The 27,980-nt window shown below is 45.8% G+C and overlaps 1 protein-coding gene across 1 annotated transcript in view; it reads right to left on the reverse strand.

Moving 5' to 3' along the window:
* The window catches only part of LOC147671317 (uncharacterized), a 169,124-nt gene that overhangs the window by 79,692 nt on the left and 61,452 nt on the right, over positions 1-27,980 (reverse strand). Inside the window, exons 2-3 of the mRNA XM_086948078.1 lie at positions 19,653-20,050; positions 19,363-19,595 (exon numbers count right to left, since the gene is read on the reverse strand). Of these exons, the coding sequence (XP_086804204.1) occupies positions 19,363-19,595; positions 19,653-20,050 (631 nt within the window). The remainder of the gene's footprint in view (positions 1-19,362; positions 19,596-19,652; positions 20,051-27,980) is intronic.

Genomic DNA, 27,980 nt, shown 5'->3' on the forward strand with positions numbered 1-27,980 from the left:
GACAGTAAAGTGCTAAAAGCATCCAGTGGCTTTACTAAATGCAGTTCATGCAAGGCATGCGAATATGGGGTAAATAAAACAAGCACTGGCGTTGCCAATAGGTTTCGCATTTGGAAAGTTGGAGCTATTGGTTTTGTAAGTGACATTTTATATTTATATATCGTTATTGGCATTGTCAATAACAATATATAAATATAAAATGTCATTTACAAAACCAATAGCTCCAACTTTCCAAATGCAAAACCTATTGGCAACGCCAGTGCTTGTTTGCACGTGGGTTTACTTACATTGAGTGTGATTTGCAGGGAACAGTAATACCAAATACTTGGTTGGAAGGGTGTGTGATGTGGTCACCGCCTTACCGCCATTTCCAGCACCCAAAGGGGTAGCGGTGGACCACCTGTGATGTAACCATCTATTATCTTTATCATGAGGGCACGTTTAAAACCAAGTGCATTTGTGCAAATGCTGGTTCTGCCTACTGGGTGGGAAGGGAAGGATGCACCACAGTGGAAAGCTGCGTAGTGAGTGAGTGTCTTCTCTATGAATACGTTGTAGAGAAATGAAAGCTCTTCTACTTGGTGCAAAAGGCTGTCCCATATTGATTTTCTTGGTATCCATGTTAGTGTGCACAATACATTGTCCTAAGGTAGATGTATTATGAGCAGGCCCGGTTCGAGAGGGTGGGCCAGGGCCACCCAAGGAAAACCATGGCCCACCCAAGGCCATTCAGAACTGAAAAACAAGCGTTTTTCACCTTAATGTTTCACAGGGCATGCCCTCCTGTGTGCTCTCCCTTATCGTTTATTTTAATGATTACCAGTATTATATAGGCGACTTTCAGGCCTGGGGAGAGGTGTGAAGTCAGCAGTGTTTATTAGCGGCTATGATTACCAGCATGGATATCCCGAAAATGCATACACTTCAACGCTTTGCAAAGTAAAAAGCAGCCAAAGTTTTTTAAAAACATGAAAAGCTGTAAAGTGGCTCTTTAAGGCGCAGCAGAAACATTTCTGACCAGGAGCATGCTGCAGTCTTAAAGTTCTGCAGAACACCCTTTCCCCAAAGTTAGAAACACATGAAAGAAAGCAAAGTATGATGCTCTTTGGGTGCTGATCATGGTGTCAAAAATGTCAAGCGCAGACAGATGCCAATGCCTAAAATATCAGAGCGATTAAATACTTTGTTGTTCTTTGGCCCTACCCACTCATCTTTATGGCCCATCCATGCTTCTTTACAGCCCACCCAAAGAAAAAATTCTGGAGCCGGGCCTGATTATGAGGACAAGACAGTTCATCTTCCTTGCTCCAAAATGGGTGTCGGGTAGAGTTGGCATCTGGCCTGCAAAAACAGTTGGTGATCTGAGCGGGCGTCATACGAAGTGTGTTAAAAGAGGTTGCTGGATGTGGTGTCAGATCCAGAAGGATGCCCGATGTATATGGTAACATGTGTGATATGTGGTGAATCACACAAAGCATCATGCAAGGCTGTCCAACATGGTGCAGTGTAGGGACCGAAGGTGTAGGGTGTGTGGTCTGAATTGAACTGTAGCTTCCAGGTGTGGTCTGTGGTGGTGCTACATAATGGGTGTATTCTTCTGGGACGCTATGCGTGCAGGCCAATCGGGTACTGGTTGTGGGTAACAACATATGGGTCTGGTGTGCGATTACACCACACTGAGTGTGCAGTCTGCGGCTAAGCGGCTAGTATGATCTTAAAAAGTAGTTTTGGCCTTTGTGTGGGGTGTTCCCTAGTGGGTAGTTATTGGAAGTTCCCCATTCTGGGTGTGGTCTGCTGGGGGCGGGGCGGCATACTTATATTGCTGTGCCAAGACAGATCCCTGAGTTGGTAAAATTTCCGCGAGCACTGTGCGCGGAAATCTTAGTGCGTGTTTTTGAAATGCCATGCTGTATATGGTGAAGGAATGAGTGCGGTGCTGGGGATGTCTGAGACACAAGGCTGGCCTGCTCTAGGAAATGCCCGCTTGTGCTCTGAGGGGTGCGAGAGGTGGGGCCGTTCCACTGCATAATACCCTGCCCTGGCGGGAGCGACACAATCACTTAAAGCCGCACCGCCTGAGACTGCCCGCGCATAAACAGAGGCGGCCAGTAGACCCACCTTCACGAAGAGCTCGATGTGTACGTCTTTGTCCTCCTCGCGCAGCCCGTTATACGATAATGCGAAAAACTTCATCTCCACAGCGAACTAGAGCTACGGAAAAGCCGAAAACAGGAAGTGGATTGCGATGTAATCTTCACGACTTAATGAGCCGGATGGGGGCGGGAGAGCCTGTTGGGGGGGCGGGAATGCGCGAGGGGAGGCAGGCGGATTAGGAGGGAAGCCTGATGGGGGCAGGGAGAGCCTGGGGCGGGAATGCGAGCGAGGGGAGGCAGGCAGATAAGGGGGAAAGCCGGATGGGGGCGGGAGAGCCTGGTGGGGGGGCGTGAATGCGAGCGAGGGGAGGCAGGCGGATTAGGGAGATGCTCGTGCTTGTGTGGTCACGTGACCCGCTTTTGTGGTCACGTGACCTCACATGCACTGTGAAGAAACCGCAGTGGTTTCACTAGTCGATCAAGCCCTTGAATTTACGCCTATTCCATTCGCAAGCGAATGGTAATAGGCGAAACCTAAAAAGTTACCGAATAGCTTTCAGTGATAAGGAAATCAAAATTTCCAAACCTCTTCACTGTAAGACAGAATTTGCTATCTATGTCTTAGAATGTACTTGTCCATTAAAATATGTGGGCAGCACAAAACTACCTGCCAATAAGAGAATTTTGCAACACATTAGGGCAATTGTAAATCATGACCCGACTTACCCTGTCGACAGACACTTTCGAGAGGTCCACAATAACAACTTAAAGGACCTCTCATATTTTGTAATTGACACTATCCTTAAGACCAAAAAGGGCGGTGACAGGGAACAAAAAATGCGCAAACTCGAGACACGTTACATTCTCAACCTTAATAGCAAAAGCCCGGGAGGATTAAACACCACAGAAGATCTCCACACATGCCTATAATTATCAATCAGTTTCTAAATAGTGATTACTTTCTGGACCTGTTTTTGGTTATGCCCCACAAATCCTTTTCCATTCCTTGCTCACAGAATGCTCCTAAATGGCTTAAATATATTCATTTCCTAATAATCATACTTTAAGTCATTAAGTATAATGAATTTCAATCTAATAAGATTTTCATACATGTTCTAGGATCCGCCAATTGTTTCTCTTAACCAAAAAACATGTTGGTTTTTTAACCTTCAGTCACTTCATGCACCTTCACTTTTTTTATTACGATTCTTTATTTACTCGCTATGACAACCCATGAATTATTATATAAGACTATACTCCTGACAATTTTGAGTGTTTTATTAAAATATCATGGGATTTATGTTGAAAGCTTTGTAGGGGACAAAAAAAAGAAAAAAACGCATTCAAAAGCTTTGAACTACAACTAATCCAGTATGGCATGTCAAGATAGCAGGTTCGATAGACTATGATCCTGCATCCAATCACTTTATCACTGGTAATCTTAATGCATTCATGCAGTTATTATGAAACTAAAAACATTGTAGATAAAACGTGTTTTTATGGATTTTTTTATAAATGCTCATTTATATATTTTTGTACTTTATATATTTTTGTACCGAATATATTTTTGCACTACGATATAGGTAATATATGTATTTTAAACATATTTATATCTATGTGTTTAACCATGTATTTATACTGTGATTTATCATGTTTGCCTTGTAAATAACGGAACAGAAGCCTATTCTAAATTGTCATTTTGCAAATTTAAGAAAAGATTTTCTTTATGTTCATTAATCACTGCATAGTCACGTGCAATGGTGCGGCTTTTTAACTGGTCTGAACTTTGTTTGGCGTTGTCATGTGATCAAGCTACTTCGGTGGTGAAAAGCGTAATGCCCGATTAAACGCGTAAGCATTTTTTGCACTGAACCTGGGTCTGTGTCTGCTTGCTGCAAGGCATTTTCTGGAGCGGCATTTAAGCAGCGATTCAAATATATATATATATATGACTGGGAGTGGCCTTAACACCGGCTTAACAACGCTCCGCTCTCAGGAACATTGAGAAGCACAAGAAACCGGCACTGATGAGGCCAAAGGGATGGCTGAAACGCGTCTGCCAAAGCGTTTCGTGTCTTCACTGACCTTGCGAGTTTAAAAGAAATAAAAGCCTGATTGTCCCCGGAGCTGTGTCGCGCTTTTTTCCTATGGTGGGAGAGAGCATTGGACTCATATATATATATATATATATATATATATATATTCACTGAAAAAACCATAGGTTTCACACCAGTTATAGTTAGCAGGAAGTTTTACTCGCATAAAACCATTGAAATTCCCACGTTATAGTTAGTTGGACTCACTATAACTTGCGCGTGCAATGCACTGCTGATGGCGTCACATATTACATCACTCATGACATGGTCAGTGACATCACTCATGACATCACTGATGACACCATCCAGTAAATGTGTGTCTTTTTGAAAAATACATTTGTTTTGTATATGTATATGTAAAAGTTGATGGAAGAATAAATGTTTAAATAAGTGTCTAAATGGATGTTTTTTTTAATAAAAATTGATTAGTTAACGGGCTTATTAAGTGTTTCTTAGTGAGTAATGTTTAAATATTTAAATATATGTATTAGTGTTTCACTTTGTGTCTAAGTGGCTGCATGGGTTGGTGAGTAGGTACATGTGTAGGTATATGGGTTATTAGATGTTTTTTTAGTATCAGTATGAGTGTTTGTATGGTTTCGTGGGGGTATTACTTATCACATAGATGCATGAATGACTAACTCTCTCTTTGTATGTGTTTTGAAGACAGCATATGTGCAGGACTGTATGGGTGGATGAGTGTGTATATGTGTGTGTTAGTGAGTGAATTACTGTCTCACTAGTGTCTTTATCAGTAACTACATATGTTTTAATCTAGTATATGTGAGTATTGATGTATATAAGTGAGTATATGTGAGAGTGAGATATTGAAAGAGTTCCTGTTTAAATAATTATGTGTTTCTATAAGTGATTGTTTAAGAGAGTAAGTATGTGTAAGTTTCCTTAGAAGTAAGGTGGTAGTGTGTGTATAGCTGTATATGCAAATAAATGGATGTTCAATAGTTTACTTGCATGTGTGAGTATGTGTGAGAGTAACTTTTGGATCACTGTCAGTGTGTAACAGGATGTATAGGTGAATCACTACATATGATGAGTGAGTATATGTATGAGTGACTATATAGAACTGTTGGTGAATGAGTGGATGTGTATATAGATGGTGGAAATATTGAATTGGTTGTTGTTACTGGTATGGGTATCTCCATTTTTTAAAATATTTTTAATTTATATTTTTCAAGATATGTTTCATGGGTTACATTACAGTGAAAGGAGGTCTGTCACTCTGTCACAAGGATGGTGTCATCAGTGATGTCATGAGCGATGTCACTGACCATGACATGAGTGATGTAATATGTGACGTCATCAGCAGTGCATTGCACGCGCAAGTTCTAGTGAGTCCAACTAACTATAACGTGGGAATTTCAATGGTTTTATGCGAGTAAAACTTCCTGCTAACTATAACTGGTGTGAAACCTATGGTTTTTTCAGTGAATTTAATAGGGTTTTTAAATGCTAATTCCTAACTATAACTGGTATGAAACCTATGTTTTTTTCAGTGAATTTAATAGGTTTTTTAAATGCTAATTCCTAACTATATATAGGGCCTCAAACCTATGAAATGTAATATTTTTTATAATGAATCCTATATTGTATATTTATATAATACTTTTTTTTTTTTTACCCTGGTGCGCTCCCGGAGCGCGCCCCGGTGTGCGCACTGGAAAGCGCATTTTTTGGGAGCGCCCGGGGTCGCGCAACGGTGAGCGTCCCGTTAGCGCTATTGCCGCGAACGAAAAAATCATCACCTATCGCGTAGCCGCGTCCGCGTGATACGCACGGCGTAAGCGCACCCGGAAATACTCGAGCAAATACGATCGCGCAACATAATCATGTGACGCGCTTACGCGACGCGCCCCGTGGCACGCCCGGGGGCGCGTCGCGTAAGCGCGTCGGGTCATGTGACCTAAAAATAACACTTTTCATTGGTGCAGAACAGTTTTGGTTTCTAAATGATGAAAGCCCGGGGCATGTGACCTGAAAATAACACTTTTCATTGGTTCAGGACAGTTTTTTTTTCCAAATGATGAAAGACCCCACCTTTTTTCCTTATTCTGACTTTGTCCTTTGACTGAGGAAGACCTGTTTGAACATCTTTGAGAAGAATGTTGTACTTTAAAATGGCTACAGTAGCAGCAGGAGCTGGAGCATCTGCACCACCACCACCACCACCAAGAGGACCACCACAACATTACATTGGTGATCAAGAAGAGGAGGAGGAGGAGGAGGAGGAGGAGGAAGGGAGAAGTTGGCTGCCAGAAGACAATACCTCATACAAGCCAAGGCAGCACATTGTATGGGAGTTTTTTTTAATCCCAGAGGGCAAGAAAAAAGTCAATGCGCCCAAGGTGACTTGCCTAATCTGTGGCATGGAACTTTCAAGGGGGTACCCTAACACAAAATATTCTTTTGGTAATAATACCATGATTAGGCACATGCAGCGCAAGCATCCGAACAACTATTCTGCCGCAGAGGTGAGAGAACTGGCCAGTAACCCTCCCCAATCTACAACCACCACCTCCAAAAGAAAGCAACCCACTCCATCGGGACCAGAGACAAGGGAGACGATCCCTTGCATACAACCACGGTTTGGGGAATTCAGAATTACCTGTATTTTTTGTGGTAAGACCATCTCCTATGGTGAACAGAGCATAAAGCTCATCCTCCTTGCTGGTGACAACCACAATTGCCCCAAAAACCCTAATTTTTTCCTGATTTTTTTTTTTGCTCCAGTTGAGCCATTTTCAATTCCCTGTTTTTTGTTTCTCCCCATAAAAATAACAAAAACATATAAAATAGTTCATGAAAGCCAAAAAAAGTACAAAATGTTCAAAAAACATTAAAAAAATATAAAACAACAAAAAGAAGAAAAAAACTGTTCTTTTTAGAACTACCTCCAAATTATAAAAAAAGGCTACATTTTTTAAAAACTCTATCATTCTTTTTCCCCATGCTACGCTCCCCGGTGTGCGTACCGGGCGATCCTCCCGTTCAAATAAAAAAAAAATGTTTTTTTTGCCCCGCGGGGCCCTTTTATAGCCCCCACATCAAACCTAGGGGGTTAGGAGGGGGTCTTCTCTGCCCCCTTATGGTCATTTCCCCCTTTGTTTTTGCCACCTCTTGTGTCTCGATCCTACGAGACACAAGATGGCGGCCGCTCTGGACTCTTTGGATTGTTTACAGACACCGAGAGCCAATCAGGTTTCCGCGCGCGAACTTGCGTAGCGCGCTGGTTAGCGCCCTGGTGCGCGTACCGGGGCGCGGCTATATATATATATATTTTTTTTTTAACCTAAATTACTCAAAATTCACTGGAGCACATATCTTGAGACATAGCAAAGGCACATCGGGCTCCCAGTCCCTACAATTTTGCCAAGTTTGGTGGAAATCCATTCAGCCGTTCGGGCTAAAAGTGAGGTCGACCGCCCTATGGAAATTAACATGGGGACAACATGTTTTGGGACCCCCCTTTTATCTCGGCCCCTGCTTGACAAATCCCCCCCAAACTTTCACGGAAGGACCGGGGCGCCGCGAGGCAAATTTGAGGAAATTTTCAGGCAGATTCCTCAACCGGCGCCAAAGTTATTCACAATAGAATGTTGAGATTTTGCATTGAAAATAATCCTAACTATAACTACCTACTGGCGACCGCCAGTAGGTAATATATATATACATATATATATATATATATGATCAAGGCCCCACGCGTCTTGGGGGAAACAGCCATTACAACGCAACTTTTACAACGCACTACCATTACAACGCAACTTTTACAACGCAGGATCCATTACAACGCATGCCTTTGCAACGCATGACATTACATAGCAGATGCTATTACAACGCATGCCATTCCATGCGCCACTCCACCATTAAGTGCTTTACTCTGTGCGCCAGAGCTCTCCGCTCTGGTAAGTGTTTGAGGCCCGCCTCCACTCGCAGGTTACTGTCTGCGCCTCATCCCTGGTGGTCCAGTTGAAGAGCACTCTTCTGCTGTTCTGCACCTCTTGGTTTTTCTGTGTCCCCTTTTCTCGTTTTTGCTCTCCATGCTCTCTTTCCCCTCTTTTCTGCTCTCTGTTCTCTATTGCACTCTTTCCTCTCTCTTCTCTTTTTCTTGGCCTCTTCTCTGTCTGACGATGCTGCCCCACTGCCCCTCCCCCACTCTAGCATGTCCTTCCCACTCCTGCCTCCCAGCTGACAGCTCCCCCAAACCCTGCTTAATGGCAGCCGCTGCCGGAAGAAGAGCTAGACCACTGACCTGGTGAGTGTGACTGCTCTCGCCCGCACTGCTCCACCAGTAAGTACTGCCCTCTGTGCCACTGAGCTCTCCGCGCTTTTAAGTGTTCAAGGCCCTCGTCCACCCGCAGGCTTCTGCATGCACCTCATCCCTGTTGGTCCAGTGGGGAGCGCTCTGCTCTTCTGCTGTCGCGCACCTCTTGGCTTTCTCTGAGCCCTTTTTTCTCGTTTTTGCTTTCTACGTCTTTGTTCTCTTTTGCTGTCTTTTCCGTCTTTTCTTGTTTTTGCCCTCTCTACTTTCTGTTATCATTTGCACTCTTTTCTCTTTTCCTTGCCCTCATCTCTCTCTGCCACTGTTGCCCCCAAGACCACTTCCCCCCTCCAGCATGTCCTTCCTGCTCACGCCTACCAGCTGACTGCCTTCCCCGACCCCTACTTAATACCAGCCCTGCTGAAGGTGCACCAAAGGCAAGCCCCTTTGCCCCCATCCGTGACCCGACTGAAACCAGCGCCAGGGACCCTGGTCCTCTGACCTGCATCCCCTATGACTCCAACACCCTCCATGCTCACAACCCCCAGTAACAACAGCCAGCTTTCGATGCTGAGCAGCACAGAAAGCCTGATCTCTTGTTCACACTGCTGCTGAATCTTCACCCAAAGCTAGGACCCGGCAGCAGACCCTATTCCACCGGACATCACAGCTCCGAAACCACTCAACTGCATCCTCCTCAATGCGTGCTCCATACACAAGCACTCCATAGAAATCTGGGACCTCCTCAACACCCACGTGCCCAATGTCACCTTCCTCAAAGAAACCTAAACCGAAGCCAACTCCACACCCGACATGGCCCCCGCCATTCCCGACAGATACAAGATCCAGTGAAAAGACAGCCCCATCAGCCCAGGAGGAGTCATTGCCATCATCCACAAAAGCTCCCTCCGCATGACAACGGCCAACCCGGATGACACCACGGCCATCATGGAGCCTCTCCACTTCCAGATCCAGACAAACCATAAAATGACTCTTGCTTGGTGAAATCCTCATCTACAGGTCATCCGGCCCGTGCTCCTTTCACCATCACTGACCTCATCGCACCCCAAGCCCTCGTCCCCAGAGACTACATCCTACTTGGAGATCTAAACTTCCACCTGGACAACCTCAATGACCCCAACACCACTGCCCTTCTAGAGAACCACGCCAACATAGAAGTTAAGCAACTCGTCACCACCCCCACACACACAGTAGGACACACACTCGAGCCCGTCTTCGCAGAAAGAAACAGTGTTTCCTACAGCCACACCACAGAACTCCTTTAGACTGACCACTACTGTATCCACTTCTTCAGAAAACCCACCATACAAAAGTATGCCCACAGCCTCCTCCGCAGAAGTTGGAACAAGGTCACCAAAGAACAGCTCAGCTTCGCACTCACCAGTACTCTACCTCCGACGATGCGGGACGCAACCTCCACCGCTGGTTCACGAACTGTGCCTACACACTTGCCCCACTTAAGAAAGCTACAGGACGACACAGCAAGAAAGCAAGCAGGTTCACCCCTGCACTCCAAGAATCCAGGTGCTCCTGCCGATAACTTGGAAAGACATGGAGGAACACCAAAACCTCAGAAACATGCACCACCTACAGAACAGCCATCACAGCACACCACCAACTAACCAAATCCACAAAGAAGAACGTCCTACAAGACAGATCCTCAGCACAGACCACAACTCCAAAGTACTCTTCTCCATCATCAAAGAATTTGCCAAACCTGGCAGTGAAACAGCAGATGTCCCACCCTCCCAAGACCTCTGCAACAGATTCAGCACCTTCTTTCACCTCAAGATTAAGATGCTCTATGACAACTTCCACAACCAAGACCTCTGCATCTCTTCAGCCCCCACCCCCAGTGATGCCACCCAACAGACCATGCTCACTTGGACCCCGCTCATGACAGAAGACACCTTAAAGACTATGAAGAGCATCCACCATGGAGTATCCTCAGACCCCTGCCCTCCCCACAGCTTCCGTAGAGCCACCACGGCCATCGCACCCAAACTATGCCAAAGGATCAACTGCTCCCTCGAAACAGCCACATTCCCTAATGACTGGAAACATGCTGAAGTCAACCACCTCCTGAAAAAAACATCCACAGACCAGACGAACCTCAAGAACTTCAGTCTCATCTCCCTGCTACCATTCTCAGCCAAGGTAATCGAAAAGGCCGTCAACACCGTGCTAGCAAACTTCATCTAGGCCAAGAACGCCCTGGACATCTCCCAATCCAGATTCTGCAGCAACCACAGCACCAAGACCACACTACTTGTCGCCACATATGATATCCGCTCCCTCCTGGACCTGGGCCAAACAACAGCATTCATCCTCCTGGACCTCTCGGCTGCCTTCAACACTGTCTTCTATCGCACACTAGCCACCAGACTCCATCATGCCAGCATCCACTGAATGGCCCTCGACTGGATATTCCCATTTCTCAGAGGCAGAAAACAGCAAGACCAGATGTTGAGTCCCCAGGAATCCTCTCTCAGCCCGACCCTCTTCAACACTTACTTAGCCCCCCTCGCAACCATTGTCAGAAACCACGGGCTCAACATCGTCTACTACGCCAAAGACACCCAGGTTATCATCTCCATCACCAAAGAACCCAACATCACCAGGCATAACTTTCAAGAAGGTATGAAAGCCTTTACCACCTGGATGAAGAAGAGCTGCCTGAAACTCAACTCCAAGAAAACAGAAGTCCTCATCCTTAGCTCCACCTCCTCTGCATGGAAACCACGCCCACCCAGTAAGACCATGCACAAACCCTCAGCATCATAATAGACTCATCGCTCGCAATGAACTGCAAGATCAACCCATATCCTCGGCCTGCTTCAACACCATCTGCATACTACAAAAAACTTTCAGATGGAACCCATCCAAATCCAGAAAAATGGTCACGGACGCCCTCAGCAGCAGCAGCAGCAGACTGGCCTACGGCAAAGCTCTCTATGCTGGAATTAACAAGAAACTCCTTTGCAAGTTCCAGACCATCCAGAATGCAGCAGCCAGACTGATCTTAGACATCCCCAATAACAACCACAACACCTAACACCTCTGCGTTCTCCACCGGCTCCCCTTCAAAAGAAGAATAACCTTTAAGTTCCTCACTAAGGCATACAAGGCCCTCCATGACATCGGACCGGCATACCTAAACAACCAGCTCTCTTTCCACACATCCATGAGAAACCTCTGATCAGCCGACCTCTCTCTGGTCACCATCCCACGTACCTACAAGACCAGAACAGGAGAAAAGTCCATCTCCTACCTCACAGCCAAGACCTGGAATGACCTCCACCTCTGGCAAAGCCGTACACTGCTCCAGTTCAGGAAGGACCTCAAGACCTGGCTTTTAGGATGAGCCCAGCACTCAACGGAACCATCGCCCCCAGCACCTTGAGACCCTTGCGGGTGAGTATCTATGCTTTACAAACCCTTGATTGATTGATTGAAAAAGCTCCTGCATAATCCGTAGGTCACAGCATGCCCCGCTCTACAGGGGAACGAGATCAACCTGATGATGAAGCTGCCACCAAGGGGTAACCCTGGTAGGTGAGGGCTTTACAAGAAAATAATTTTTTTCTCCTATGGGGGGTTAGTCTTTTCTTGTAAGGCTGGGTTCCTATTGAGTTGATAGAGAACACCTTTTTCCTTAGTTTTAGCAAGGAGAAAGAGGTTGGTTATAGGTCAGTAGTTATTAAGCTTATTCAGGTTGGCGTCTAGCTTCTTGATGAGAGGGGTGACTTGGCCAAGTTTAAGAGATATCGGCATACAGCCACTGGATATGGAGGAGTTAATGATTTTAGTCCAAGTTGGGGAGATGATGTGTCTGAGATTTTTGACAAGAGAAGAAGGGAGGTGGTCAAAGAAGTGGGGTGCCTGCTTCATACATGAAAGTATTTCAAGGAGTTCCCTTTCAGAGATGTTTTCAAACTTGTTCCAGGTTTCAGTGTTTTTCAGTTGTAAGTAGTTGTTGTTGGTGTAATTGTTCTCCTTTGAGGGGCATTGAATGAGGAGGTAGAGAGGATAGGGCCATCTTTGGTAGAAAGGCCATCTTTGGGAGTGGAAGAAGAGGTGGGGAAGTCTAGATAGAGTTTGAAGTTTGCTATTTTATCTGAGAAAAGTTTGGTGCACTCTTCACAGTGCTTGGTAGAGACAGCAATTGAATGTTGTGGGAGAGAGGAGGTTTGGTATTTGATTATGTTTAAAAGGCCTTCGCATCTGTTTCTTGAGTGGTCAAGTTGGACTCGGAAGAAAGAAGATTTTTCTAGGCAGATATGTTTTTTTGTATTTTAGGCATTCAGCATGGAACACGGAGAGAGGGATAAGTGAGTGTTGTTTTCTCCAGGTTCTTTCAGTCCGTTTCAGTTATTGTCTCTCCTTGTTAAGGTTTGTGTTGAACCAGGATCTCGAAGGGATACTTCTAGAATTCTTGAGTTTTACGGAGGCGACCTTGCTGAGAAGTTCTGTCATTTTTTAGATATAGTGGGAGATGAGGTTGTCTTTGGTAGTGAGGTTGGGTGGCAGGAGAATGTGGGAACTGATCAGGGATTCTAACTCTGAATTGTGGGATTTGGTGCATATTCCTTCCCCAGTGCTTAGTACAGTGGGTTTGGGTGGGGAGCATAGGTTGGTTGACACTGAGATCGAATAGAATTAACTGGTGGGCATTTCAGTCGATGGTTAGGATGGGATGGATGGAAATTATATTGATGTAGGTTTGATTTTTGCAGTGTTGAGGGAGACGTTTCAATTCCAGAAGAGTGGCTAAGGCTTGAACTATTATATCGTAAGCATCGTTCAAGTGCAAGTGTAGGTCTCCTAGAATATTGTCAGTGGTGTCCTCAATGAAGTTTTGCATTATTAGGTCTGCTAAATCCTCAAGGAATTAAATCCTAAATCCTTTTGCATTATTAGGTCTGCTAAATCCTCAAGGAATTATAATTTCTCACCTGGTGGGTGATGGGTGGCATGAAATTTGATTGGGTTAGAGCCTTTAGACAAGAGATCAATTCCTAGGTTTTCAAAGGTATCATATTCAGATAAGCGGAAGGGTTTTAGGCAAAGATCACTATTGTGTATGATTGATAGCTAATCCACCAACGATACAATCTTTATGGTCACTGCAAATGATTGAGAAGCCCAGTAAAGTGAGGAGATGGACAATGGGGGATGAATGGATATTCAGTCAAAAAACATGTGTCGATTTTATGAAGTAGGAGGGTTTCCGCTATTTATGGAGCAGGCTTGACTGCTCACCAACAGCTTAATAACATACAATTTAGTTTGTTGATATTTTCAGTTCAGATTGAATAAGCTGGATGGTAGTGAGCAGGGTTGGTGCCCGGAAGAGCAATTAGTGGGAGGGATCCTGTTAGCGCAGAGGATAACCGCAATCTTGGGGTAGCAGGGTTGGCTGGGAGCAGTGTTGTAGGTGTGGCTCAGCATTTCCACTTCCATCTGTGACATTCCAGTTGTGGTGCATCTAGGTTTACGGTGGTACTGAGTATAGGGGATAGATGACCATGTGGTAAGGTGTATGGAATCCAAATTCATGATTGTGGCAGGGTTAATTTTTGTTATGGTTGTGTGATTAGGAGGCAACTTGGGACAGACCTTGATGTCCTTTTGTGGGGAGGTGAGTTCTTCTAGTTTAGTGTTGATTTTAAGTTCCAGAAGTGTGATTATAGTGATCAGTTGGGATTCAGTTGGCTCTAAGACATAGAGAAGGGTAGTCTGGTTGTCAACATGGGCTATAATGTGGGTTAGAATTGGCTCTGGACTGAGGTGGCTCAGGGACTGTGGGGAATCAGGTGTGGTTGTTTGGTCTGACTGTTCATGGGACGTGCGTCTTGATGGCGGGGGAAATTAATGTAATAGAGCTCTGTATTTGTGGGGGTTAAGGAAAGGGGATGGTGTGTGGGAGGTGTCAGTGGTGGTGCATGGGGATTGGTGTGTGGCAGGTTCTACTTGATGAGGAGAGAGTGTGGGATGTGTTCTGTGGGGGTAGGAGGAAAGATTGAGAGCGGCGAATGACAAGGAGGTGCAGACAGTGGGGAAGTGGCAGTCAAAGATGGAGAGGTTCTGCTCAGACAGTTGGATTAGGATGTTTCCACTTCTGTATAAGTATATGGACAGTTCTCCGCTAAATGTTTGGAATAGAGATACAGTGCATTTGGATCCGTATGGGATGTTGATTGTATTGGTTACATGTAGGGGCTGTTGGAAGATTTATCTCCATTTGGCTGGTTTCTTGGTGTACAGAAGTCTGTTAAAAGGCTTCAAAGCACTAAACTGTAATAGATATCTGTTATTAGTGTTTCTGGATGTTCTATGAGGAGTTTGTGCTTGCAATTTTTTGCGAGATGTTTGGAGAGATTTGGTGGAAAATGTATGTAGTAGCAATAGGGACCTTATCTTTCCATGACGTTGTCATGTTACGCCATGGATGGGAGCAAAGGGTGTGTGATGGGCTAAATTCCATAGGACAGATCAGAGGTCTGTAGTATGAAGGTTCCTGAACATTTATTTACCTGTGAGTGTCGTCAATAATGGTTTGGCCACTAGGTGGAGTTCTAGGGCTTGATGATGTCAAGTTATGTATCTACAAAATGTAGAGTGATAGGCTTTACTTGAGATCGCAAAACAGAGTGTTCCTATGTATGAAAGGGTTCCGGTGCACAAGAACGGTAATCACAAATTTAGCAATGACCAATTTTGCGAGGTATGCAATCTGCAAATACATTTGCAAACTCGCAATCTGCTGCACGTCATTTGCGAAATTAGCTAATATTGTGCTCGCAAATTGCAAATTCGCAAAATGAGATGCTGGAAAAAATTGCAACTAGTGATTTTGCTAAATTAGCAATTTTGTACATCGCAATTACCACCAACTCTGAGCAGGCGGTAACCAGGTGCAACCTCTTTAAACAGGCCCACAATGGCTGGGCTGTATTTGATAGCCAGGAGGCTGTGAAGCAGAGCTGCTGCACAGAGAAGGAGATGCCAGGAAAGGATCTTCAGAGCGTGCATCATCCTGTTCCAGCAGACTGTGGATGAGATCCATGTGAACTACAGGCTGGATGCAGACAGCATCCTGGACTTAATAGAGGAGCTCAAACCCATACTACAACACCCCACACGCAGGATACACACCAATCCCACCCATGTACAGGTCCCGTGCTCACTGTACTTACTGCCATCAGGGACTTTTCAGGGGGTGATGGCCACATCAAGAGGGGTATCTCAGAGTGCATTGTCATGCTTCTTCCACGCTTTCCTTGATGCAACGGTACAAAGGCTGCATCACCACATCCAATTCTCCAGCACACAAAAGGCACTAGATCAGGCCAAGGAGGAGTTCTACCAGATAGCCCAATTCCCCCACGTAATTGGCTGCATAGATGGGACCCATGTTGCTATCTCCCCCTCACAGAATAAGTATGTGTTCAGGAACCGCAAGTCCTATCATTCCCTGAACATACAGATGGTTGGCAATGTCAAACATATCATCACTAATATTGTTGCTAAATACCCGGGCAGCACACACAACTCATTCATTTTTCGCCACAGTGGAATTCACCAACGACTCACAGATGGGGAGTTTGGTGAGGGCTACCTGCTAGGTAAATGCATGGCTTTCAAACACACAACCAGTAAATGTCAGAAGTGGCTGGACAGTGTTTAACCTGATTATTGTCACCCTGCAGGTGACAGTGCGTATGCTGTAAGTGACTATATCCTGACTCCGTACCTGAATAGAGCCACTGCTGGAGAGCGGAGGTGTAACAGCGCCCACAAAGCCACCTGCTGTGCCATAGGGAGAACATTGGGAATCCTTAAGAGCCGTTTCCGCTGCCTACATAAGAGTGGAGAAGCACTACAGTACAGCCCTGATACATGCTGCAAAATCGTGGTCACATGTGCCATGCTACACAACATCGCCACCATGAAAGGCACCCCAGTGGAGCTCACCGATTCCGACTCATCAGATGAGGAGGGGCCAATTCCACGATGCAGACCAGCCAATGTTGGTGCGGCTGCCGGCCGCCAGAGACAAGATGAGATCACACAGAACAATTTCTAGGTGAGTAATGATGACACAATGCTACAGATTGGTGCAAAACTGTGTTTCAATTTCCCCGGGTGCAGGAACATATCCGTCACACAGCCTGATGTGCACATAATGTGAGTCCCAAGTGCTTGCACATGTTAAACACACAGTGCAAGTATGTTGGTCAAACATGAGTCAAGATGCAATGTTCCCCTCATGACACTTCACCTCCTGCGGGCACGGCCTGTTGCCCCTCGCTCAGGGTGCCCACTGCCCTCCCCAGAGTCATCTGCTGTTCTCCCCTGCCACGCACTCTGCCGTCTGTCTTGGGGAATAGGTGGAGTGATGCTGCTCCTGCTGGAACGGGCCTCACTCTCCAGTGAGCTCAGGGATCCTGTGCCACCTGTGGTTGCTGCCCACAGCTGGTCATCGGCATGTGTGACCTGCACCAGGCCCTTGGCCACATCCTGGCAGCAGTGAGCCATTTGATGCTGCATGCTAACACAGCGACGTGCCAGCAGTGACATGGCAGTGGACAGGTGGTTCACAGCCAACTTGGCGATGCAACGAGCGCAAGGTAAATAGTTTTATTTATTTAATTACTTACTTTAGTCCTGCCCGTCGTATGTCCAAGTCCACTGCACCCCATGCTGCCCCTCCCCCACCCGCCCACCACCCTGCAGCACTCTCTTTGCGAGCCGCCACTGAAACACAGGTACTACTTTCCATATACCTAGTAGTAGTAGTACATATGAATCTACCTTGCTAAAGCTAATGACGTTCTAGCGCTAAAAATATATAAAGTAGCTTACTCTTTAAATATACATTTTTTTAAATGAAATAAACTGTTTGTAACACTTGTGAGTGTCTTCTGTGACTCTGTCTGTTTTAAATGCTAAACTTACACAGTGAGAACACCACTAACCTTCTGATATATTGTTTACACGGGTGAGAAGTTTAAAACAGTTGATTTTTATCTTAAACTTGAATCACAAATCTCAAATAAGCTTACTTATATATCAAAGGTAGTATCACACAAATATGCAGGTTATTCAAATTTTGTTTAGCCATAACTAATTGTAGCCCTTTGTGAAGTAAATTGGGGCCATATGTAGGTGACCCAATACCGGTCGGTAACGGTGAAATTCTGTAAATTTCACTGTTACCGACCGGTATTTAGGCATACGCGATGTAGGGAAGGAATCGGTAAAAAGGAATCAGGTAAATACCTTACCTTATTACCGAATCGGAATTACCAAACACCCAAATACAGATTCGGTAAATTAGAAATGGTAAAACCCATAAAAGAGATGTAGGAAAATTCAGTAATACCGAATTTCTTGAAATTCGGTATTTAGGAGTCGGTAATTAACACTGACTGAAAGCAGGTGGTAATCAGCTGCAGTGTATATAAGCAGTCCCAAAATGCAACAGTGTGATCACAATGGCGGCTTTCTATGTAATTGCAAGGTGGCTAAGGCTACAGGCAGCAGGATGTAGGATTTGGAGACGGGAGGAGCGCGTTTACAGACAGCGCATCACACTCTTCCAACTGACTGAGGCTGAGATCCATGAAAGGTACAGGCTACACTCCCACACCATCCTGGACCTAATAAGGGACCTGCACCCACTCCTGGAGCATCCAACACCAAGGGCGCACGCCATACCACCACATGTGCAGGTGCTCTCTAACCTACACCTACTTGCATCTGGCAGTTACCAGGGCGTGATAGTTGCGGTAGGTGGGGTGTCACAGAGTTGTCTGCCCCGTTTCTTTAAGAAGTTCCTGGAGGCCATAATGCAGAAAATGCATCACTACATAGGCTTCCCAAACACACTCGCGGAACTGCTGAAAACCAAGACATACTTTTACAAAATGGCACAGTTCCCGCATGTCAAGGGTGCATTGATGGGACACACATTCCAATCTGCCCACCTGCAGCCACTGAGTATATCTACAGAAACAGAAAATCCACCCACTTCATAAATGTGCAGGTGATCAGCGATGCTGCCAACATAATCAACGACATCTTGGCCAAATTCCCTGGGAGCACCCACGACTCGTACATCTTCCAGAACAGTGAGATCTACACACGCCTGGCTGCGGGAGAATTTGGAGATGGATACCTGCTAGGTAAATCACTGTGACACATCCTGATGGATACTGCAGACGAATGTGATGGTGTTTGTAATTAATGGCACTCTCTTTCTCACCTAGGTGATAGCGCTTATGCCGTGCGGTCATTTATCCTCACTCCCTACCTAAACCATCAACCCCGAGTGAGAGACGATACAATGTGACACACAAATCAACACGCAACGCTGTGGAGCGCATGATTGGACTATTGAAAAGCAGGTTCTGCTGCCTCCACAATAGCGGAGGCGCACGTCAGTACACACCCATCACCTTCTGCAAAATCATTGCAACTTGTGCTATGCTGCACAACCTTGCCACTAAGAAAGGTACAGAAGTTGAATTAACTGACTGAGGACGATGATGATAAATTGGCTGAGCCAGAGCCCAACGCAGCAGGAGTGGTGCAAGCAGCAGATTGGAGAAAAAGACGGGCGGAGATCACACACAACTATTTTTCAGTAAGAAAGGAGACACAGCCAGTTGTTGTATGTAAATGACTTAGTTTTAATATTTGGGCAATATGCCACTACACAAAGGGTCCAACTTGCCAGCCCAATTTGTGACAACCCTAAGAGGAATTCATGGGTTACTTCACCCAATTCAGTTCAGAAAGTGTGGGCTGCATTAGCCTATGCGGGCACGCGCAACACGGCTGGATGCCATCAGCAGTCTGTCTTCACTGGCAATGGATCCAGTGCCAGCCCCATGCCGTCTGCTGCTCCTCAGGGTCTCAGTTGCAGGGGGCGTGATGCTGCTGCGACTGGTCGTCTCCTCACTGTCCCCCACACTAACAGTATCAGTAGTGGCTGCCTGAGTTGTTAGCAGCACTTCAAGTGCAGACGTTACCTTGACAAGCACCCTAGAGACATCACGGCTGCAGTGCGCCATCCCTTCCTGCATGGCCACGGAGCACCTGCAGAGGAGAGAAGGGTTCACTGCCTTAGTATGGTTTTACATTTTCTGCCTCTACCTGCACCGTGCCACCCTGTCCTCATCAAGTTTTCTGCACAGCAGGGCCATGCCCCTCATGCCCTCAGCCATCTCCTGCATGCCCTCAGCCAGTGTGGAGGTCATAGTTCTGATGCCCTTCTCAATGTTCACCATGTTGGTGTTGAGGAGTTTCATTTGCCGCTGTACAGACTGAATTGCCGTCCCTTGCAGGCGCTGCACCTTGACCATCTTTGCCTCCAGCCCTGTGAAGACACCATGATCCTCACCCTGCAAAGGTGGACTGGTTTCCCAAGCCCTGTGGTGTCTGGCACCTGTGTGTGCTCTCTCTGAGGTGGACTGTGACCCAGCATTAATGCCATCCACTGGCACAGTTGAGATTCCCCAGCCCCTGGTGTCTTCCAAGAACGACTCCATCTCCTGGAGTGTGACAACAGCATGCCTCCTGGGTCTTACCACTGCAGATGGTGTTGCTGATGGTGATGTTAGCAGTAGTGGTAAGGCTGGCAGTGGTGGGGAGGCTAGCAGCAGTGGTGATGCTGGTAGTGGTGGTGAGGCTGGCAGTGGTGGTGATGCAGGCAGTGGTGGTGATGCAGGTGTTGGTGGTGTGGTGTGCCCTGGACTTGCACTGGCCTCCTCTGATCTTTCCTTCCGGGGAGTGCCCTTCCTGCCTTGTCTTGAGCAGACCTGCGCGATGTCTCGCCTGTGGACAGAAATTGTACATTAGCTCAGTAGTCCGGCAGTCCTGCATAGCAATAATACATTTTCATTTCTGGCACACTATCTTAATTTCCTCGGCTTGCTCATCACTGATGTGTGTCACATGCCTTGTTCTTCAGTGTGATGACTGTCATGATACGTGTTTCACTGACTACATCTCGCATAATGCATTGCTGGTGTTTGCTAAAACCTGTACTGGAGTGGGATTCACACAGCCCCATTGGGGAATGGGGATAGGGAATGGGGGGTGCAGATTGGTGTGCATGCTTCTTACCTTGTTTGGTGACAGCTCTGGCTGAGCTGTCTGCATCCCTGATTCCGTAGTCACTTTCTGGCTCCATGGTGGACGCAACAAGCTGCTCAAGTGCAGTCAGGGCAAGTGCCCTGTCCCTTCCTCCACCGGTCTGGCTGGCTTGTTTTTTTGATCTCTGCCATCTTCTTTTTGGTGATGATCCTGGTGTAATACCACGTTTTTTTCAGTACTTCAATGTCCCTGGGGTTCACTCCTATGGCATTCACTTGTGCCTGAATTCCCAGCCAGATCTTCCTTTTTTCTGATTCAGCCACTTGCAGGGACTGCTTCCCAAACAACTTGGTATGTTGTTTTACCACCTGCTCAACCAGGACATGAAGCTCCCTTTCACTGAATTTCAGCTTCTTCTTCCTTTCACCTCCTTCTTTGTCGCTGTCCTTGCTAGCCATTGTGTAGGTTTTGCAGGTAAAGTTCAGCAAGTGGCTCAGTTGTTGTCCTCTTCACTCCCAGCCTCTCCAGAAGGTTCTGATTCAGTGCACCTGCATGGGTGTGGTCACTTCCCGGTTGAGTGGTGGGGTGGATGCACAGGATTGGCTGATTCCTCAATTGCTGCTGTTTTGAATTACCGATTCAATATTTACCGATTCGGTATTTTTAAGAATCGGTATTTTCCGAATCAGTAATACAGATTCGGTAATACTGATCGGTATTGAGGAATCTGTAAAAATGTTTCAGAATTTTACTGATTCAGTAAAAATTACTGAATTTTTACCTACATCGGTAATTCCGAATTCTTAAAATGAATCTGTATAATTCGGTATTATGAATTCGGAATTTCACTTTTACCTACATATGGCCCTTGGAGACACAATAAAATTGAGTCTACTTTTTCAAATGTTCTGCATTTGTACTGCCAAACATTAGTTTGGACCAAGGGGTTATTGCTTCCCTTACAGGTATTAATTTAGGGTTTCATAAAAGAGTGCCTATCGACCGCTCATATTACTGTGAGATCATTGGCCTAGTGAAACAACTAAAGAATGTAATGTGTATTATGGCAGGTAGCATTTAAAATATGTTGGCTGTTAATGCAAATTATAATATAACAAGTTGGTCACCACTAAAACTCTCCCCGTCCTGTGATAAAGAATATGTGTTGATTTTTGGGTTCATCTTGAATGAATCACAAACAGGTTATGGAATTGAATGTACATGCATGACAAATGAAGCCTGGAAAAAGGAATTGAGTTAGTTTTCAATGATTGTCAGACCATTACAAATATCATGTTTTCCTGTTTACCTTCCCCACATTAAAATGAAAGTTTAATATAGTTTCATAGCTTGATATACATAGGCCATTTAGGGCCCACTCCCTTGTTAAGGGCCCAAGCTAAAGAACTGATGATGTTACAAACATCAATGGCAAATCATTTATTTAAAATGCAAAAACAGATGGAATTGTGTATTTATTAACAGCAAGCATTAGCATTAACATCAATTTTGGCAAAGAAATGTGAAACAAATATCCAGATAATGAACAAATAGCACAACGTTTAAATATTCATACTATAGGTAGAGAGAAAATACTGAAAACATCGCAAAGTGCTCCTTACTACACAGTCACTCAAAAGCTTTGCAGTAAAAGAAGTGGCCTGAACGGAAATTGCATGCTGGAATGAATAATGCTGCTGTACTGTACAGGGCAGGTCCATTAGGTGTTTACATATACCTGATCTTAGGTGCTTTACCCAAAGTTACAGAAATGTGCAGAGATCACTAGAAAATAGTTCATAAAAAGGTATATGTTTGAGAGAATGAGAGCTATTGTTCTGTTGTATTCCAGGAAGAAGCACTAAGAGACGAGGTTGGGCACCACACCAAAGAGTGGAAGATAAACATTAATAAGGAAAGAGATGAAAAACTTCAGATGCTTACAAGTCGAGGTCTCTGCTCAATGATAGGGCAAGTCTTAAGGAGAATAGCCTTTGTTTTGTTCTGATTGTTTTCAAATGTGGTGGCGTACTACCACCACAGCCATCAGGCTTGCATATTTTGTTTACTCACTCCAAAAGGGTGAAGGCTAAGAATGACTTTAGAATTTGAGAATTGTTTTTTCAAGCTCCATAATACATTTGAGAAACAATGGTAAGATTCTATGTTTTTTTGCTATTATCATACTATGTATACATTGTTGAACCCAGTATGATTTTGGAGCCTGGATCAATACTTCTAACACTTTCTATTCACCCATGCCTTGTTTGCAGGGCACTCCGTCCTCCTGTTGCGATTCCTGATCAATGCTACAGCAATGCCGCCAGTTTTCGGTTTGCCACCTTCCAACTGCAGCTGGAAGGAAACTATCCAGTGCTACACTATTCCCCAGTGTTAGGTGACATATGAAGTGGGTGCATTCCTGCATTCCCCAAGTCATAGTCACATTGAAGCAAGTCAGGTGCACAAAAGGTGTGCTCTGGGCAATCAGCTAAACTGCAGCAGTGTTTGTGTCTATGATCTAGGTTCCACAAGTAGGTGTAGATGGACCCTGAGTCATTACTAAGAGAATAGCAGTCAGAGCGCATAACCTGGATGTTGAGGGCCAAGCTTAGTCTAATTTAGTGTGCCTGCAATACTCAATTATATTTTTCCACATTTTGCAATTAGATATCACCATAGCCTAAACAACCATCTTGCAAATGCTTACGAATGAGACAAAGGCAAATGAATACAGGGTAGTCTAGAATGCTGATCTTGAAAAAATGGCTGTCAGCAAATCGTAAAAGGGGTTATTGGGTTTTCTTTAATATGACATACCTAACTGAAGTAACCTATAAATTTAATGAAAAAGCGCTGGCAACACTCACCATTCAATACAAACAAGGTGATGGGATGAATGATTGGAAAAAGTCTAACCACTAGCAATCAATCGGGGTAGGATTCCAACCCATCACTTCTTTAGCCTACCATGTCACCTCAGTTTGGACCCAGCAATGCTCAGCTCCCATAGGAAAAGTCCAGTGTACTGCCAAGCCAGGTCCTCTCTGAATGTAAACATAAGCTACTCAAAAACTGTTTTGCACTGAGTCGTCAGTCAGTCGTCATCCCATGTTTGGTGTCTGATGTAACGCACTATGTGGCTAAGGGTAGGGCCAGAAGTCGTCCCTTGCTCATTGCACCATTGGAATCAAGCTACACCTGACTGAAGAGGCCAAATCAGGCTGAAACCAGTCTTTGGGTTGCTTGTTTTCTGGTACAGAGAGGACATGGTTTGGCAGTTTGGGCTGGACTGTTCCTATGCAGTGCGTGATTCACCACTTACAGCATTAGCTCTCAAACAGATGACATTTAATTTAAAACTGAAAGTTTCACAAGACAAAGGGGGTTATTTTAACTTGGGGAGATGGTCTGTCAATATGTCCAGACTACTCCAGCCTAGAACTGCCCACCATATCTAAAGTTCCTTGCTGTTCCGTGGAGTATTTTTGCTAAAAGAGTTCCAGTGAACATGATGTATGTAGTTTCAGTAAAAATGCTTTCTGGGCAAGCTGGCATATCATAGAAGTCAAGTTGTTTTTTGGGTTTGTTTATTTCAGAAAAAAACTCTAAACGTGTATTTGTATCTGTAATATGCAAAGCAATAGCTCAAACAAGCAGGGAGGTTTCCCCCTGATCATTAGGACCACAGACAATTTTTCTGGCACTCCTCACTTGGCTGACCCATATAGAAAAAAATCAGTATAGAATCAACCTTTATACACTGTGACTCTGGTGACCAGGAGCAGCCGAGTGGCAAATGAGAGATAAACAAGCTATAAAATGGTGAAAACAGCTGAGAGTATGTCTTCAGAAGTCAAACAACTGCCATACCATAACACACAATACCTCTAAATCAGGTTTGTGAGGGAGAGTAAAGAAGCAAAACTATTACAAGAAAGAGAAGACTCAGGCCAATGTAGTTTATTGGTAAGTAATCTGGGAGTTATAACATCATCCTCCTCTTTGCATGAAATGTAATTGACTATAATGTTGCCAGCAGTTTAAGGGCTTTAACTAACAGAGGGGCACATCCCATTTTTTTTACAAAACAAACAAATAGCAGAATTATTCACTGAAGGAATCATACGCTGCTTTACTAAAACATTTGTTCACAATTCCACACTCCCTAAACAAATAGGGTAAATATTTGGGGCTCTTCAAATGTTTTCCTCTATTTAACGCAATTTGGATACACTAATAATGTGCAACCTCTGAGGAGGATACTTGCCTTTTAACTTAGCAGATTTGAGCCAGCTTGTGGAGAGGTCCTGCTGGTTTAAAGTTGATTTGCAGCAGGGGAACATCACTGTCAGTAAACATATTTCTAAAGCAGCAGAGTGCATTACACCTTCTGTGTTGCATCTTGTCATTACCAGACCAAATTTAAACAGACGAGGACCCCAAAGAGGCACTGCTGTAGATGTGTCATTGTCATGGTTTACCTTAGACCTTCTCTTCTCTGAACGACGTTGCTATCCTTCATATTCAACGTCATGTTTTGTGATTGAAACATGATTGTTTCAGAGTGTAGCTCAACAAATTCTGCAAAGAAATCTACCACTACTTTTATTACAAGGGAGCTCTATCAGTCAGCAAAGGAAGGCAGGATTTACCTGGTGTTGGACATGGCCCTTCTTTGGGGATTTCCCTAAAACTTTTTTGCTTTTTTCCTCCTGTTTTTTGCTGATTCTCTTGTCGCGGCTTTAAGACTCTGGGCACTTTTCCACTGTAATGCAGTTTGAAAGTGTGCTTGCCCTTCCTACACATGCTAGAAAGTGGTGCTTACCTGAATGCTTTAGGTGCTGTACATGTCAGTACCCTGTAAAGAGGTATACCACATACCCAGGATAGGTACTGCACTGGCTACTAGTGGGCAGCAGCACTGATTGTACCACCCACAAGAATTGCCTGTCATACTTGTCTCAGGCCTGTATGTGTGCAGTTGTACTGATGCTCAGGATGACATTTCTAAACCATTAGCCAATGATGAGTTGGCCATCAACTACCCCTAGGACTGCCCAAGGGTAAGCCCTGAAGGGTGGGGTAAGTGGTAGGGGAAAGTCTGGGCTGGTACACATGTGTGTTACCTGCCCAGATAGTGAATAATCCCCATATGGGTTTTCCCTACCTAGGAGGTCTGCTCTTTCCATGGGTCAATATGGAGCAATTGCTGAATGAATGTTCAAATACAGTTTTAGCTTACAGCAGGGAGTAGCCTCGTGGGGTGTTTTCAACCAAGTCTCCCTAGGGTGAGCCCTGAGGATAAGGACGTGGAGCAAGTGATAGGTGAAAGGTAGGGCAGGTACACATTTATTCCCTGCCCAGGTAGTGAAGAACCACCCATATGTGTTTTCACAACTTCATAGGTTAACATGGGGTAATGACTGAGATTACTTGAAGCTGCAGTGGCGGCTTATAGTGGAGCAGCCTCATGTTGTTTACTATCATTGGATCTGCAATGACAAATCCTCCCTTGTGGTAAAGGTAGATTTGTCATTGGGGTCGTGCTTTGAGAGCCGATGATGGCAGATGCGTGAGCCCGGAGCTCCATGCTAGCCTCGCCAGTTATCCGTTTGAAAGCGGGAATCCAACCCAAGCCCTGGTGCCCGTGAGAGGGGGCTGGTCCCTGTGAGTGCTGGGGACTTTTAATTTCCCCCCTGGTCACCTAGGTACGAGCAATGATCGGCAGCTCCAGCAGAAGAGGCGGGCCGGCAGCGATGGCCTCAAGATGGCAGTGTGATCTGGAGCGTAGCTCATGAGGGGACTGCAGACAGAGCCGCGGCACGGCGGCTGCTCCCTGGAGGGCGGCTGCGGTGTCGCCTGTGCGTGGACGCCTCCTGCAGACCCTGGGTGGCAGACGTGCGGGATGGCCGGAGACATCGCTGACCCTGGTGAGACAGAGTGAAGGGTGCGTGGTGTCGGCCCGAGCTCCTGGAACCTGCCGCAATGTGAGACCAGCGGAGAGTGCAGGGGCAGTGTGGAAGGTGGACTGTACACGGCCTGGCTGAAGGGAAGTGGCAGAGCCTGGGAGGTGGTGGCGGCTGCGATGGCCCTGGGCAGCTCTGGAGGTTCCTGTTCTGCCTCAGGAGTTTTTGCACCCCAAAAACCGGAAGGGGTGGGGGGGTGCTAAAAACCGGAACATGGATAATTGGAGGTAAGTAAACAATTTAATTAATAAAACGAATTTCACAGCGCGTGCTGCATCGCATTTTCCGATGCAGGGTGCACTACGAAATTCATTTTATTTATTATTAATTTTTTAGCACCCCCCACCCTGCCCCTCCCCCGCCCGCCTTTCTGCCCCATCGAAACTCCACCACGGGCCGCGGGAGGGTGAGGTAAGCCGGACCCCCACCGGAACTGGAGACCCATGTTCCGAAGATGGCTGCGAAGGCTGTGGGAGACAATCTTGTGGAGGACCCCATCAAACAACAACTGGCCAAGATTCTGGGGCCACAGTGGGCACTAAGGCAATGCTGCACCAGGACATTAGCACTGTGTCAGTAAGACTGGGCCTGCTGCGAGCCAAGCATGCTAAGCTTGTGGACAGAGTGAAGCAGTTGGAGGCGGACCTAGCGGTACTGGCCCCTGCCCATCACAAGTTATCGGCTCAAGTTGGCGAACTAGCAAGTACGGTCTCCACTCTAGGAAAGAGGGCTGAAGATTCGGAAGGCCGTAATAGAAGGAACAATGTGCGGGTGATAGGCCTTCCGGAAGGAGTGGCGGTGCAGGATATGGTCGCCTACCTAGAGTCCTGGCTGAGAGACATTATGGCACACCAGGGCCTCTCTCCTTTTTACACCTTGGAGAGGGCCCACGGGATACCTGCCCGCCCGCCAGCTCCAGGCCGTCCTCCACGTGCGGTCGTGGCTTGGCTGCTACCTTTTCTGGATCGGGACATGTAGTTAAGGAAAGCCCGCTCTGATGATCCCTTTACGGTGGAAAACAGTAGAGTCTCCCTTTTTCCCGATTACATACTGGAGGTGCAGCGTCGTCGCTCTTCCTTTTTGGAGGTCAAAATGGCATTGTGCGAGGAAGGGATCCAGTAATATTTGATGTTTCCTGCTCGGTTCAAGAATATGATGGACCGAAAAGCATTCTTCTGTGAGGACCCGCAACATGCCTGGGACTGGATTGAATCATATAAAACGGAAGGTGCTCCCAAGCCGCATACTGTGCGACAGGTGTCTGGATCAGAACGTCTGGGGAAGAGACTGAGACACCAGAAGAATCGGAGGGAGTCCAAAAGACCGAGCAGGTCTCAGACGGCGACGGAGATGGCAGAAGCATTGGCTGCCGTGGCACACCTGCTGCTAAACAAAGGCTCATCCTCGGAGAAGGACT

Source organism: Lissotriton vulgaris, unplaced genomic scaffold, assembly GCF_964263255.1.
Source record: "Lissotriton vulgaris unplaced genomic scaffold, aLisVul1.2 SCAFFOLD_2278, whole genome shotgun sequence".
NCBI lineage: Eukaryota > Metazoa > Chordata > Amphibia > Caudata > Salamandridae > Lissotriton > Lissotriton vulgaris.